The sequence below is a fragment of the Canis lupus genome, chromosome 5 (genome assembly GCF_003254725.2).
Source record: "Canis lupus dingo isolate Sandy chromosome 5, ASM325472v2, whole genome shotgun sequence".
Taxonomy (NCBI): domain Eukaryota; kingdom Metazoa; phylum Chordata; class Mammalia; order Carnivora; family Canidae; genus Canis; species Canis lupus.
This window is the reverse complement of record NC_064247.1, coordinates 17711430-17725416: the sequence shown is the minus strand read 5'-3', so window position 1 is coordinate 17725416 and position 13987 is coordinate 17711430. Positions and strand designations below refer to the sequence as shown.

The 13987-nt window shown below is 49.8% G+C and overlaps 2 protein-coding genes across 3 annotated transcripts in view; one reads left to right on the top strand and one right to left on the bottom strand.

The window, feature by feature from the left end:
* LOC125755040 (uncharacterized) overlaps positions 1-13987 on the top strand; it is a 67169-nt gene that overhangs the window by 36663 nt on the left and 16519 nt on the right. The window lies entirely within an intron of this gene.
* On the bottom strand, positions 7156-12666 carry LOC112671295 (uncharacterized). 2 transcript variants are annotated; one of them, XR_003143527.3, is made up of 4 exons: positions 12184-12666; positions 11290-11378; positions 9323-9639; positions 7161-8983 (listed from the first exon to the last, which is right to left on the bottom strand). XR_003143527.3 is itself a non-coding variant. In XM_049109933.1 (2 exons), exons 1-2 carry the CDS (start codon positions 9910-9912, stop codon positions 8722-8724), a joined length of 852 nt encoding a protein of 283 aa, XP_048965890.1. In that variant the 5' UTR covers positions 9913-11280; the 3' UTR covers positions 7156-8721. The 2 variants fall into 2 exon arrangements, 1 of the variants encoding a protein (XP_048965890.1); XM_049109933.1 differs by lacking the exons at positions 11290-11378; positions 12184-12666 and having other exon boundaries at positions 7156-8983; positions 9323-11280.

Here is a 13987-nt window from a genome sequence, read left to right as displayed (position 1 = left end):
TGTCCACACTGAAACTGCCTCTGTTCTCCTTGGAGGATCCAGAATATAGGAGAGTGGGCTCTTGGGACAGGGGGGACAGTCACAGGGCGTGGCTGATAGGGAATCACTCAGATTTGGGATGAAGAGGAAAGGGCGTTTGGATCACAGTTGGAAATTGCTTACATTTCTGTCCTTCTTGATCCTTCACACACTTGAAAGGAGCAGAGAATTCTGAACTCGTCTTTTCTGAGAGGCGCTCCTGGTGAACTAGCTGCCAGAGTCTGAGAGCCACAGTTCGTCTGAAGCTTGGAATTCAATTGCCCAACAGTGAGGGGCCTTGAGGGTAGGCTGGGGGAATTCTTTGGGGATTCGTTGCCCATGCTTTTCCCTGCTTCTCCATCCCTGCCCACCTGGGAGCCTGAACTGTGTTTTGACAACGGGGAGCATTCTTTGTGTTCTGACCATAAGGGGCGATTTGTGGGTACCTTGACCTCACCTCCACCATCACTGGCCCAAAGAACAAAGCAGACAGCAGAGGAGATAGGAGGGGAGATGGGTGTGTCAGAGTGAGGTCAGGAGTGCCTGTTTTCTCTGTTCCTCCCACAAATGACCTCATTCATTATGGAAAAGGTTTAACTGATACGGAGTCATAACGTGCAAGAAGAAACAGCCCAATCGATAGCTCCGGAGCACCTGGGGTGGTGGATTGCTGGGGGTAGTGGGGTGGGGAGGAAGCCGAGGGGAAGGAGGGAGAGTATTTAGAAAGTGATCTGGCTTCAGAAGCAGCTCTGGAGCATCTGTGCTTCTGTTAACCGTGGAACATGCGCATCTAATCCCAATTAACTTCTGCCACCATCTTTAGTCTCCGCTTCTCTGTTCACGCCAGTGACAAGACGTTAGCTGCAGGCAAGGAAGCTGGGAAGACCTCATGTTACCTAGGTGGGAAGAATCAGATGGTCCCTGTGTGCTGGGGCCTTGGTGGTGGTGGCGGAAGTGGCAGAAACAGTACTTGGGTTATCATCAAAGGGCTTATCCAGGCCTCCAGCTCTTCCTAATTCAAGCAGAATCTTTGGCCTTTGTCCTCAGGCCGTGTGTAGGGACTATTAACATTTCTGGATGTGGATCCCCCTTCCAAGCACTGTTTATGTACCAGAAAGCCATAGTAGGATCGAGTCTTAATGAGCTGCTCATGTAAGCCAGCGTCTGAGCTTGGGTGATGTCCAAAGGCTGCTTTTCCGGGCCTCAGTTTCCTGGGCCGGACATAGAATTTCAGTAGATGACCTACAGCTGTACTGTCTCATATGGTAGCCACTCGCGCCATGTGGCTATTTGAATTTGAATTAACTGAAATAAAATTTAATTAAAAACTCGGCTCCTCAGTCACATTTCAGATACTCCACAACCCCACGTGGCTAGTGGCGACTGTGTCGGAAAGCGTGGATATGAAATATTGCGGTCACGGGGAACATTTCTATTGGACAGCACCCGTCTCTAATGTGGCTTCCTAGCCTGCCATTGCTTTACTCTATAATCGTGTTATTAAGAGGCCCTCAGAATTATTTCCCTGAGTTTCCTCCTCCCACCAGCCGCTATTCCGCAACCGCATACACAGCACACACGTGCACACACATGCGCACACGCACAGAGCCCATGCACACTGCTCTCTTCCATCAGGAGAGTGTGGAAAAAGCTGATAGCCTGTGTCAAGGACAACTGCCTAACTGGGTGTTGCTCCTGACTTCTCATGAAATGTTATGGACCTTATGGGATTACGCATTGTATACACATTTCCTGAATGCCCACTACGTGCCAGACATCGTTCGGAGCATTGGTGGAGTGTGCAGTTGGGGGAAGGTCCTTTATTATATACAACTCCTTTGCCTGTAGAGGAGGCACCATCACCAGGAACATCAGCGATCGCCTTTGGCGTCTACTTGCTAGCTGTGCAAAGAGAGCTCTGCAGAGGTGGCCTCGCCCTGGAAGGACTGGCACTGTACAAACCACTCTCTGACTGTATAAATACTTGATAGAAACAACTAGGGAGGCTGTGAAGAGTTAATGGTTGTGGAGTGTGGTAAGTACTCGGCTGGAGGCATGGACAGTGTATCCTGGGACAGAGGAGAGGAAGGTGCACCCTCTCGGGCCTCAGTTTCCCCATGTGAATGGAGGGGCAGGGTCCGTTGACCTCCGAGGCCTCTTCACTGCTAAGATGTTCTCTTTCGGGAGTCTTGATGTCTGAGAGCTCGTTAGAGGAAAAGGCTTTCTCTGTGCCAATTTCAGGTTGCACAGGTTTTTCCTGTATCTCCCAACGGCGGTGCCCTTTACTTCTTCTAAATCCTGAGGAGGCCTGGAGGCGCCTTCCCTCCCCTGCACCCCTCCCTCCTCCCAGGTTGCACAGCCCCAGCCTACTTCTTGTCATATTTCCTACTGGATCGGGTGTTTAATTAAAATCATAATTAAAATTGATCTCCTCATTAGCATGCACCTGCTCTGCCTCTCATATCCTTGTGTTCCATTATCCACTGAAGATGTCAGGTCTGACAGGCGAGAGCCAGACCCCAGGCCAGCCCTGCCTGATGGGGTTGGCCGATGACAACATCTGGACAGAGAGGACTTTGGTGGAGAAGCTGCATCTGCAGAACAACACACAATTAGCACCAGGTGGGCTCTCCGGGGAGAGGCCAGGCCTTGTGATGGCCTGCAGGCAGCTGGCTAAATCTAGTGGTCCTGTGGGAAGGACACCTTCCTCGTGTGCTTTTCTGGCCCACACACGCGTACGTGCACCCACAAGCACACCTGCAAGGGTGATGTGTGACAAGCCAACAAACTCCTTGCCCAAGAGAATCCAGAAAGTGAAAGACGAGGGGGGCTTCTAATTTCCCTGGGGTGAACCCTGGCTCTGCCCTCAAGGAGCCTCTAGCAGGGCTCTGTTTCCACTGCCTCGGGGACTTGCTGTATTCCAGGCCCCTAAAACAGAACCTGGCATACAGTATGCACTCACTTTAGTTATTGAACATTTGTTAAGTTAAGGAATACCTTTCACTCCTGGAAATCACTAAATGAAATAAGATTTTTCCACAAGGGTGGTGTGGATATGCATGTGATACGAAATGTGATATCCTGTCTGCTGTACCTTTTTGCAAATCCTGTGCAAGGTCCTTATTAAAGGCTAGGTCAAACTGACCTCACATCAAAGGGTTTTTTTTTTTTTTTTGTAAGGATTTTATTTATTTATTCATGAGAGACACAGAGAGAGAGGCAGAGATACAGGCAGAGGGAGAAGCAGGCTCCATGCAGGGAGCCTGATGTGGGACTCAATCCTGGGACTCCAGGATCATGCCCTGGACCGAAGGTGGCACTAAACCGCTGAGCCACCCGGGCTGACCTCGAAGGGAGTTTTGACCACTGTAGCAGGAATTTAGGCTTTGGGGTTAGATCTCATTTCACATCCCAGAGCTCTGCCTCTCACGGGCTATATGGCCCTGGGTAATTTACCTCTCTCAACCTCAGGTGGCAAATATGCAAAATGGGACTCATGAGGCCTGCCCAATGGGGTGGTCACAAGGAAGAAATGAGGCAATAAGTTCCAGCAACTCATGATTCCCTGTCTTGCTTTTCTTCCTTGTTATTCTAAAACTCTCATTATAACATCCTGCAAGTGCCAGCACCAGGACTTACATTGTCCGTTGGGTTAAGTACATCATGTCTGTCTGTCCAGCATTCTGTATGTGATACTGCACTTGGGAGGGAGGGGGCTCAGCTACGGAGGCCGGGGTGCCAGGGGAAGGCAAGGCCAGGGTGAGGAGGACAGCTCGAGCTCACAGCTGCAGCTGCCCTGAGCTGGCTTTGCAGGAAGAGTGGGGGGAGCCTGACAAGGCCAAGAGAGTTTCCTGAAGTGGGAGGCATGGCCTGAATGTCAGGCTCCTGTGTCTGTACCTCCTCCCACCCAGTGGAGGCCACTGAGAGGGCCTGAGCGGGGGCAGAGCAAGGTGAAGGCTGGTGAGGACCAGCTGGGCTGCAGAAGAATGCGTGGAGATCAGCCAAGGAAAAAGAGCCTCCACGCCATGGGGAAGTTCTTCCTCTGGGCTACTTGAATTCCTTCTGCTGGAATCTTAGTTTGTTTTCTCTTCTGCAGTCTTTGGGGGAAGGAGAGAAATGCTAATGACTCTCCTCCATTACCCAGCATTGATTTGTGGGAGGGGAGCTTTGCCATTGCCTGGTCTTCCTTTCCCCGGCGCATCCCTCTGGATGTACTAACAAGGGCTTTACCAGAGATGAATAAGCGCCAAGCAGTCTTAGCTCGCAGCGCTTCTCCAAAATTCCTCCTCCCTCTCCTCTCCCTCCTTCCTCTCCCCGCTGCTCCTCTACCTCACCAGTCCCTGTCCTTGGGGGGCGCTCAGGGCAGAGGTCCCCGTCCTGGGGGAGTCAGTCCCCGCAGCCCTGCCCGGGTGGGCTCACCTCTGCTCCTCCCCGGGAGCCACCAGCAGACAGCCCCGGAGCCCTGGGAAGTCAGGTCAAACGCAGACGATGCAGGAGCAAGAGCCACGGGGAGGCGGGGTGTCCACCAGGGAGGTGATTAGCTCCACGGCGCCTCTAATAATAATCTGCGAGGCTAACAAACAGCACGGAGGAGGAGGCGGCGAGGGCAGGCTGTGTGCCGGCTGCCTCTGTCCTTGTTAAGGTTAGATGAGGAGGGAGCCCTCGGTAATTGCAGACTTCGCCTGATTACTACCAGCTCGCAGCCAGGGAGCCGCGGGAGGCAAGGCCAAGGCTCAGTGAGGAGCCTGGGAGCAGCGAGAGCCTGGGGGGGTAGGGTTTCCTCCTCTGCTCTGGGGACCCAACTTGTGAAAAAAGCCTGGATTCACAAACTCAGTTCGTTCATTGGTCAGTATTGACCGGCTGCCGTGGGTTCTATAGAACATTCAAAGTAGAGCTGAATTTCATTTTTTGAAGGATAGGAGACGAGCCAACAAAGATGACTCTCGGGGCGCCTGGGCGGCTCAGTTGGTGAAGCGTCTGCCTTTGGCTCAGGTCATGATCTCAGGGTCCTGGGATCGAGTCCTGGGATCCGGCTGTCTGCTCAGCAGGGAGTCTGCTCCTCCCTCACCCTCTGCCCTTCCCCCCGTTTGTGCTCACCCTGTGTCAAATATATAGATAAAATCTTTAAAAAAAAAAAAGATGACTCTCCAGCTATCTCATCAGAAGACTCCCTGCTACCACACACACACACACACACACAAGCAGTCATGCACAGACACTCTCACCCTCACACACGCTTGGTTCTGAGCCCTCTATGTTAGACACTATAAATATCCAAGGCTCGGAATTAAACTTGAATTTGCACCTCGGGTGAAGGGATGCGGCTGTCCTCACTCTGGCTTCCCTGGCCCCTCTGCTGCTCAAGCCTGTAGCTGGCTGGGGAGGAAGAGAGCACAGGGTGAGGTGGGAGGACCTTTCTCAGTTAGGAGGTGGGTAAGGCCTCTGGGAGCCAGCTGGCTTACCATGAGGGGCAGGAGCAAAGGCAAAATAAAGGCCAGGCTGGGAGCCAGGGGCTGGGAGAGTGAGGACAGGACACCACACCCAACCTCAATGCAAATTCAGGGTTGGATCATGACCAGAGCAAGAACCCTGCTTAGCCTCCTATAGACATGACCAGGTCAAGCCCCATGAGCAGGAGCCGAAATGGCTGAGTAGGGGGATGACATGTAGGCAGTGGATGTTGCCGGATGTTAATACGGGCAAATCTGGAAAATGCAGTTCTCTGAGGCTAGCCTCTGACAGAGAATGAGTGAATCTTACCCCAGTGGATTATAATTTAAAGACCTCAAAGGGGCTCCTAGAAATAAGAAGCTTTAAGGATGATGCTGGAGAGAAATAGGTAGAATTTTCTCCCTGTTGGGTGGAGGTTAGTCTTGTGCAGAAATCGCCTCATCTAACTGCCTCTTGTATCTGGCCAGCACATGGGAACAGCATGACCCTGGGGGTTCTGAACTGCCCCGTCAACTGCTTAGACTTCCCCTTCCTCCCCTCTCTCCCTGGGCAGCCCTCCCTTCTCTGCAGACCTCACTGCTGCCTGCAGCGGCCTGGAACCCATCTCTTTCCTCGGCTTCCAAATCTGACATCGTCTCCAGGATCATTCTTGTGGTAGTAGGACCAGGAGCAGTTCCATTAAATAATAATGACAATGAATGAATGAATGACAATTTATTAGGTTCTTTGTACGTGCCAGGGCCCTGAGCTAAGTGCTTTAAAATGCCTTGTTTCATGTAATCCTTCGAATAATCTCATGAAGGATGATTTAATCTGTTTATGAGACTTTGCACGACTTGCCCAAGGTCTGGAGAGGACTGGGAAGCGGGGAAGGCTTAGTTCGGGCTCTTCCTTCTGAAGTCCCAAGGGTTTAGGGTAGCTTATCCCCCAACCCTCCAGTCCCACCTCTGGCCCGTGCTGGCCAGAGCCTACTTTCTTGGTCTTGGTGCAAAGTACTTCCTTCCCTTGGTCGGATAACCAAAAACCCACCACCAATGATCATATGTGGCTTTTGTCTGTTTCTTATGAAACTAATGAATACAGACTTTGGAGGAAGTGACTTTAATCCTTCAACCCCCCCTTGTTTTTATAGGGGAAAAAAAAAAATCTCAGAAAGTATGTTCTGCAAGGACACCAGAATGGGGCATGGGATTCTTTTGTGCAATTGGCCCCCAAGGCGAGAAGTCCCAGGTAGGAGCCTCTCTGGGGAGTCCCTCTCCAGGCTCCATGGCCTGTCCCCCGGGACCCAAGTTCCTTTAATACTTTTCTCCTCACTTCCCAGCCTCTCGCTCTGCTGGCCCTGCCCTGAGAGATCATGAGTCATCACTGGCTCAGAGCAGGTGAAGGCGGGGAGAGGCCGCCAAGCCGGGAACTTCCCCACAGCGCCCTCCTGTTCCCCCTGCGCTGGTTTTCCTAGTTCCCTTTGACAACGGTGGTTATTGCTTATTGAACAGTTGGTGCTGTTCTGATGTCTTACTGCTATCAACTCATTTCATGGTCACATTAATCTGTAGGGTATGTGTTGTGCCCATTTTGCTGATGAGCAAATGGTGGCACAGCAACATCAGTAAGTTGTCCAGGGACACAGCATGGAAGTGTCGGCGATAGGGCACGACCCTCCACAACCCTTGCACAGCTCAGACTCCTACTTCTTGGTACTGGATGCTGGGGACAGTTATACGTGACTTTTGTTTTCTTTTTTTCTTGGCAAGCTGGCCTAGGAAACTTTCTACTATGAATAGCAGCACTCTATATGCCAAGTTCCTAGGAGCTGACGTGCTAATGAGTAGAGCTGTGGCCTGCCTGCCTTTTTGTGTCCCCCTCAGACTTTGAACAAAAGACACGCTCCATGGGTGTTGGGTGGGTGGTTGATTGATTGAGTTTTTTTACCTGCGGGAAGCTCCACTGGCTTCCACAGCTGCTGAGGTCGGAAAAAGGAAGGAGGGGAGGAGGTGTGGCAGTCGGTGTGAATGGGTCCCCCATGGGGGCTGCGCCTTCCCGGAGTGCATGCCTGGCCTCCTCCTCAGGTAGGTATTCAAGGCAGACACTGTGGGTGGCTTGTGCCCCCACCTCTCTTTCCCAGTGGACACCCCGTTCCTCTCTGTGAGCCTGGGAAGCTGGCCGCCCTGGGAGTGCACCTCTAGGATGAGCTGAATTGGCCTTTACTCAAGGAAGATAATCCTTGGGGCCAGCTATGCTTGCTTCTCTCTGCTTCTCTAGGGCTGGGGCTGCCATGGGTGGGAGCCCCCATAGATCTCCTGGGCCCCCAGGCAGCAGGGGTAGAGCCAAGGAGGCTGGGCTCCTGGCCCCCAACCCTGGGAGGGAGGCCGGCCTATGTGCAGAGACACACCGGTTGTTTTTTTCCTTTTTTAAAAAGATTTTATTCATTTATTTGACAGAGAGAGAGCAGAAGCAGACGGAGCAATAAGCTGAGGGAGAGGGAGAAGCAGGCTCCCCACTGAGCAGGGAGCCCAATCTCAGGACCTTAAGATCATGACCTGAGCCAGAGGCAGATGCTCAACCACTGAGCCACCCAGGCGTCCCATAGGGTGGTCCTGACAGGCATCTGGGTTCCACCTCCAGCTTGGGGGTGAGGGGCAGGCCCTCCCCTGCTGCTACCTGTCCAGGTACCCCAACTACTAGAACTCCACCCCCGACCGCCTGCCGTGGGGCAAGCTGGGGAGACCAGGGGCAGAGCTGGGAGGAGGGGGAGGAAGATGTAATGCACCGAGCCGAGAGCACACTTGGGGAAATAAAAGATCTATTTTTTTTTTCGTTTGTTCTCAGCAAACATTTGTCATTTAATTTCTTCCTAATTACACAATTACGTAATTATGTAGTATTAGTAAAATAAAGCCTAAAGACGTTTGAGTAAAGAATTACTTAAGTAAATAATGTCTGACTGAAGTAATTATTTCCTGGGTTTTCTTTTTTAAAGTCGAAGTGGATGAAGTTTGTTCAGGCGTTGTTGTGGAGCTGAGTGCGGGTGGGGGCCGCACAGCCAGGGCTGCAGCATCGGGCTCCCCTCGGCCCCCTGGGCTTTAGTCCCTGGTACCCTGGCACCTTCCTCTCTCTCTAGATGGGACTCTGATGGCAGATTCCAGCTCTGTGATTGGCTGCATGGCTGGGGCCCTGGCTTCTGTTTGGAGCCTCCCTGGGCCTGCCAGAAGCCATAGTTCCTACCTTGGTCGGGGGACAGGACGAGGAAGAAGCTCAGGGCAGAAGTGGGTGCTCAGTTACCGAAGGCTGTGCCTTGGCCTCCCCAGCTTGGCGAGCAGCAGCAGCCACACAGGAGGCCACCGGGTCCACAGAGAGACTATGCCAGCTGTCGGATGAAGGACGAGGTCCCAGGACCTGCGTGGTGACGTGGTCGCAGACGTGGAGGCAGTGTTTCAGGCTGCAAAGCAACCTGGAGACCTGACGTGGGCAGGCCCTGGAGTCAGGCCACTGTTGTCCTGGGTGTTTTCTTCTTGGTCTGGAGGGTGCAGAGAAGACAGACATATTCAGGGTTGGCCTTCAGCTCTCCAAAGCCCCCAGGGGCCCGAGCAAGTTCTTTGGTGGACTTGGACCTGGTAGTGTGCTGGAGCAGTGAGGAACCAGTCCTCCTGGAAGAGCTGTCCTGGCCTGGGATTAAGGGTGCCACCCTGCCTCCTGGATGCTGGCCCAGCCCAACCCGGGAGGACAAGAGGCCAGCTCTCAAGCACAGGAACCCACTTGGAATGTGATGATGGAATGACCCAGCACCTTCTGGAATCAGGCCAACCTGTGCCCCCTAAATCACTCTCCTATTCCCATCCTGCCAGAGCTTGCTCACCCTTCAGAGATTCCTTCATTCCATTGATCCTGAAGGCCCTGGACAGGGTAAGTCCTTGACTTCTCAGCTTTTTCCTTAGGGCAGTAGAACCAATATATTCCTCCCCCGGAGCCATTTTGAGTTTCCTGAGGCCTCGTGGTTGCTGCTAAATCCCTCCAAGGCTGAGATACAAGCCCAGAATCCTCAGTATCCACAGAGGTGGTGCGTGTCAGTGAGGGCTGACACCAGCTTGGAAATGCAGCAGGTAAGGATGACTCAGTCTTCTCAAGGGGCCGTGGCTTTGGGCCTTTGATGGGCAGCTCACCTAGACCAGCATCCTGTGGGAAGAGGACAGACACCACAGAAGCTTCTGGAAACTGACTGGAGCCACCAGGACAGAACTGGAAACGATTGCTGACACAATCTTTCAAAAGCCAGTTAAAAACATCAGCTTTTCTTGAGTGCTTTATCTGTTCCCCAAGCAGCAAAACTTTGGCAATATTTAGTAAAATTGAAGATACATTTCCCTGCAATCCAGCAACTCTACTCCAGGCATATGTTTGGGAGAAATGCATATAAGTGCATAAAGAGACATATACCAGAGGAATCATAGCAGCATTGTTTATAATAGCAAAAAAAAAAAAAAAAAAAAAAGAAGAAGAAGAAAAAAGAGAAGAGGAAACAACCTAAATTTCCACCAACGGGAAAATGAATACGTTGTAGAATATTCATCCAATGGAATTCTTTCCAGTAATAAAAGTAAATGAAGTAGAGCTACATGTATCAACATGGGTGATCCTATAAAACACCATGGAGCTAAAAAAGCAAGTTCCAGAAGAATATATATGCTGTGATACCACTTATACAAGCTGTAAACTATGCAAAACCATACTATGTACTGTTTATGAATAATACATAGGAATATAAACACCAAATTCAAGATGGTCAAATGCAAGACAGTAGGAATACAGGGTAGGAAGGGGGGTTTCAAGGGAGGGGATGCACTACATGGGTATCCAACTATGTTGATCATGTTTTATTTATTAGGCTAGGAGGTAGGCACAAGGGTATTTATCATACTATCCTTTAAATTTTTTGAATGCTTGAAATATTTTAAGAAATGTTTTACTACAAAATAAAAATGTGAAAATCCAAACAACAACCAAAGATCCTGTGGGCTCTCCCCCAGAAATGCCGGAATGTGGGGTGTGTGTGTGTGTGTGACGGCAGAGGTGGGGGTGACAGTTGGGGTAAGGGGTGGTGGAGAAGACCTCAAATAGAATAGGCCACAACTGGCTCCTGGGAAGTTTTCTGGGTTGAATACTTATTCAGTAAAGTTCTTCTCTTCATGCAATATTTGCCTACGTAACAAGCTAAATATTCATTGAGTAATTAGCCAGTTCAAATTTGTGGTATGAAAAGACAATTCCTTCTAATTATAGGGATGTCAGTTAAAAGATGCCACACTAGGATGCCATTCACTGCCAAGAGAGCCTTAATAAAATTCTCGCTGTGATTTAGATTCAAAAAGGTAAAAAAAAAAAAAAAAAAAAAAAAGGACACCATTATTTTTGATAATTAAATATTTACCGGAGCTGAGAAAGTAAGTCACACTAATGTTTCAGGCTAATCAAAAGCTCTTTTTAAAAAAAGTCCCAGTAAAGATATTGTTGCTCTCACAGCTTTGCCGCCGGGTTCTAAGATTTCTGGGCTAAGACCACGGCCAGCTTTCCTGGAGAATCCGCAGCAGGGCTCCGACTTCCTTGCACAGTCCTTTGTGTCATGACTGCAGATCTGTGTCTTTTATAGGGGGCAAAGGGGAGGAGGGATGAGGAGGAAGGGTATGTCATCGGGAACCCAGTTCTCTCTGGAAGGGAAGCTCAGTAACCGCATAACTACTGTGTTAGCTCGTGTGGTGGAAGCTGTGCCCTGACTTGAGATCCAGCTCCCATGCTCCCCAGCTGTGAGATGTTGGGTGAGTTACTTACCTTCTCTCAGTCTCAATCTTGCTTCTGTAAAATGGGGATATTGCATAACGGCCTTACAGAACTGTGGGGAAGATCCAATGAGGTAACAGCTGTGGAAATGATTGGCATGTTGTAAGGTGCCGCACAAATAGAACGCATTATGCAAAATAAAATACCACTATAGATGGCAGTGATATGTGCCGGGAATGGGGAGATAAGGGAAGTGAAACCCATCCCTTCTTAGAGTAGATTCATGGATGTTGTCGACATCTGAGACCTGCCACCCCTTCCTCTGCAGGCAGCGGCCAGCGTGGGAGCCACACTGTCACCCCTCAGCTCCTGGCCTTTCTTAGGTCGTCGTGTGGCCATGACCACAGCTGTTTGGTCCAAGGATAAGGCTCGGCCAATCTGAGTACTTTCCATGAATTTTGCCAAGAACTGAGGAAGCTAGGCAGACCATCTCTGCTTAAAGATGCTCTAAATGGGGAGCATCCTAACTGCAGTGTAGCTGTTGAGATTAGACTTTGCTGCATTTACCTGAACCCCCTTCCCCCCTCCCATGCCACAGGGAAACAAAACTAAACAACAAAAAAGTTATTAAATAAAACAAACATATGTGTCCCTCTTATGTAAAGAAGTCCCAGAAGTAGGCAGTGCAGGGCCAGCCAGAGAGCTCCGAGGTCAGTCTCCCATCTGGATCAGACTCCTTGGATGGAGTCAGGGTCTCCATCCTCAGCGCAGTGCCCCCGCCCCCCCAGTCATCTCCGTCTCCCCTGCCAATAAAGGTGCAGGGGTTTTAGTGAACTTATTTGCATGCCAGGCAGTAAGAAGGATTCAAGGGAGGAAAAAATAAACAACAACAAAAACAATCAAAAACCCTGCCCCTGGGTTTTCAGGACTAACTCTTCTGCTTACCTCTCATTGGCCAGAACTTAGTCACATGGCCAAGCCTAGCTGCAAAGATCGCTGGGAAATGTAGTCTTTTAGCCGGGGACCGACGCTGCCCAATAAAACCGTAGTTCTGTCACTAAGGAAGAAAGGGAGAAAGGATGTTGGGCGAGGCTACTCCTAATCTCTGCCGCGGGGAGCAATTCCCGCAAAGGGACCAAGTTGTTCTGTTGTAGCATCTCAGCATTTCCCACGGTTTGATTAGTCAGTCTTAGCTCTGATTATAGGAAATATTCAGGATCCTTTTAATAAATTCCTTCTTTTCTTTTATTAAAAAAGTGTCAGTCACAATTGTAAGGGTCCTGATATTCCTGTCCTCCAAGACTCCTTTACAGCTCCTGGTGACACGCGATTTGGGAAATGGAGGACTTTACTGGTATTCAGAGTTTCTTTCTTTCTTTCTTTCTTTCTTTTTTTCTTTCTTTCTTCTTTCTTTCTTTCTTTCTTTCTTTCTTTCTTTCTTCTTTCTTTCTTTTTTTTCTGTCTTTTTCCTTCTTTCCTTCTTCTTTCTTCTTTCTTTCTTTCTTTCTTCTTTCTTTCTTTCTTCTTCTTTTTTTCTGTCTTTTTCCTTCTTTCCTTCTTCCTTCCTTTCTTTCTTTCTTTCTTTCTTTCTTTCTTTCTTTCTTTCTTTCTTTCTTTCTTCTTTTTTCTTTCTTCTTTCTTCTTTCTCTTTTTTTTCAGAGCCCTCAGGACGCTGGCAGTGTCACACTAGACCTGGTAGGGAGGGGCACTAGCAGACCTCGGACTCCTGTCTGGGGTCATTTGCCTAACGTGGTGGTGCTTTGTCCTTTGCCTTAAGAGCTGCTCCCTGCTTCCATAGGTCCTTAATCCAAGACTCTGTGGCTCTCCCCTTGGCTCTGAGTCCCAGAACATTGCAGACAACTTGGAATTGTTTCTGCTTCCTCGTTCCTTCCAATGTTGTCTCAAATCCCTGTTGTCTCCCTTCTTGGCTCAGAAGTGCTTGGACGGAACTGGAGCTCCAGTGACTCAAGCTATAAACTGCTTCCTCTCCACCCGCCTGGCAGAGGCCCAGGAGAGGCCTCTAAGAAGTTTTCTGTCTGCCTGATGGTGCCAGGGATCAGCACACCCTTAACTTGGCAAAAAGCAAGGTGGGAATACGGGGGGAGGCTTCCCTTGGCATGTCTCTGGAGAGTCACTTATACCACAGCTCTGGTGACATCTAGCCTGAGGGCTCAGTTGACTTTGAAAGAGCCTGGAGGCAGGTTTTGGGAGGATAGCTAGGCATTCTGTATGTTATTTTTTCAAACCCAACAACTAACTTGAAGCAGAGCCCACCTCCTCCCACCCCTACACCCCATCTCAGGGAGGCTGGAGGTGGAGCTCAGAGCTGATCACGGGATTTGCAAGGGCAGGTCATTGTGGTTAGTTGATGGACATTTGAGAATGCATTTTGTGCTGAGTCGATGGGTAAAAAATACTTCTCTATGAGCTGATTTTATTGCTGCAATGAACCTCATCTCTGTGAGTCAGAAGGTCATCCTCTGTAGCAATCATGTGACTGGGAATCAGAGAAAAGAGGAATAGACAGGCCTCCACAGAAGTAATTTTATATGCCTCTTCCACTATTCCATTAAACCCAATTGCCTAGTAGCTAACCATTTTTGAGCATTCACTACCCGCAAGTACTGTGTTAAGAGCATCATTTTATGTAATCTTCCCAACAACCCTCTAACTCAGTAATGCTTAACAGTCCAGTTTAGCAGATGGGAAGACTGAGGCCCAGAGTCATTCATGAAGTAGACAGAGCCCG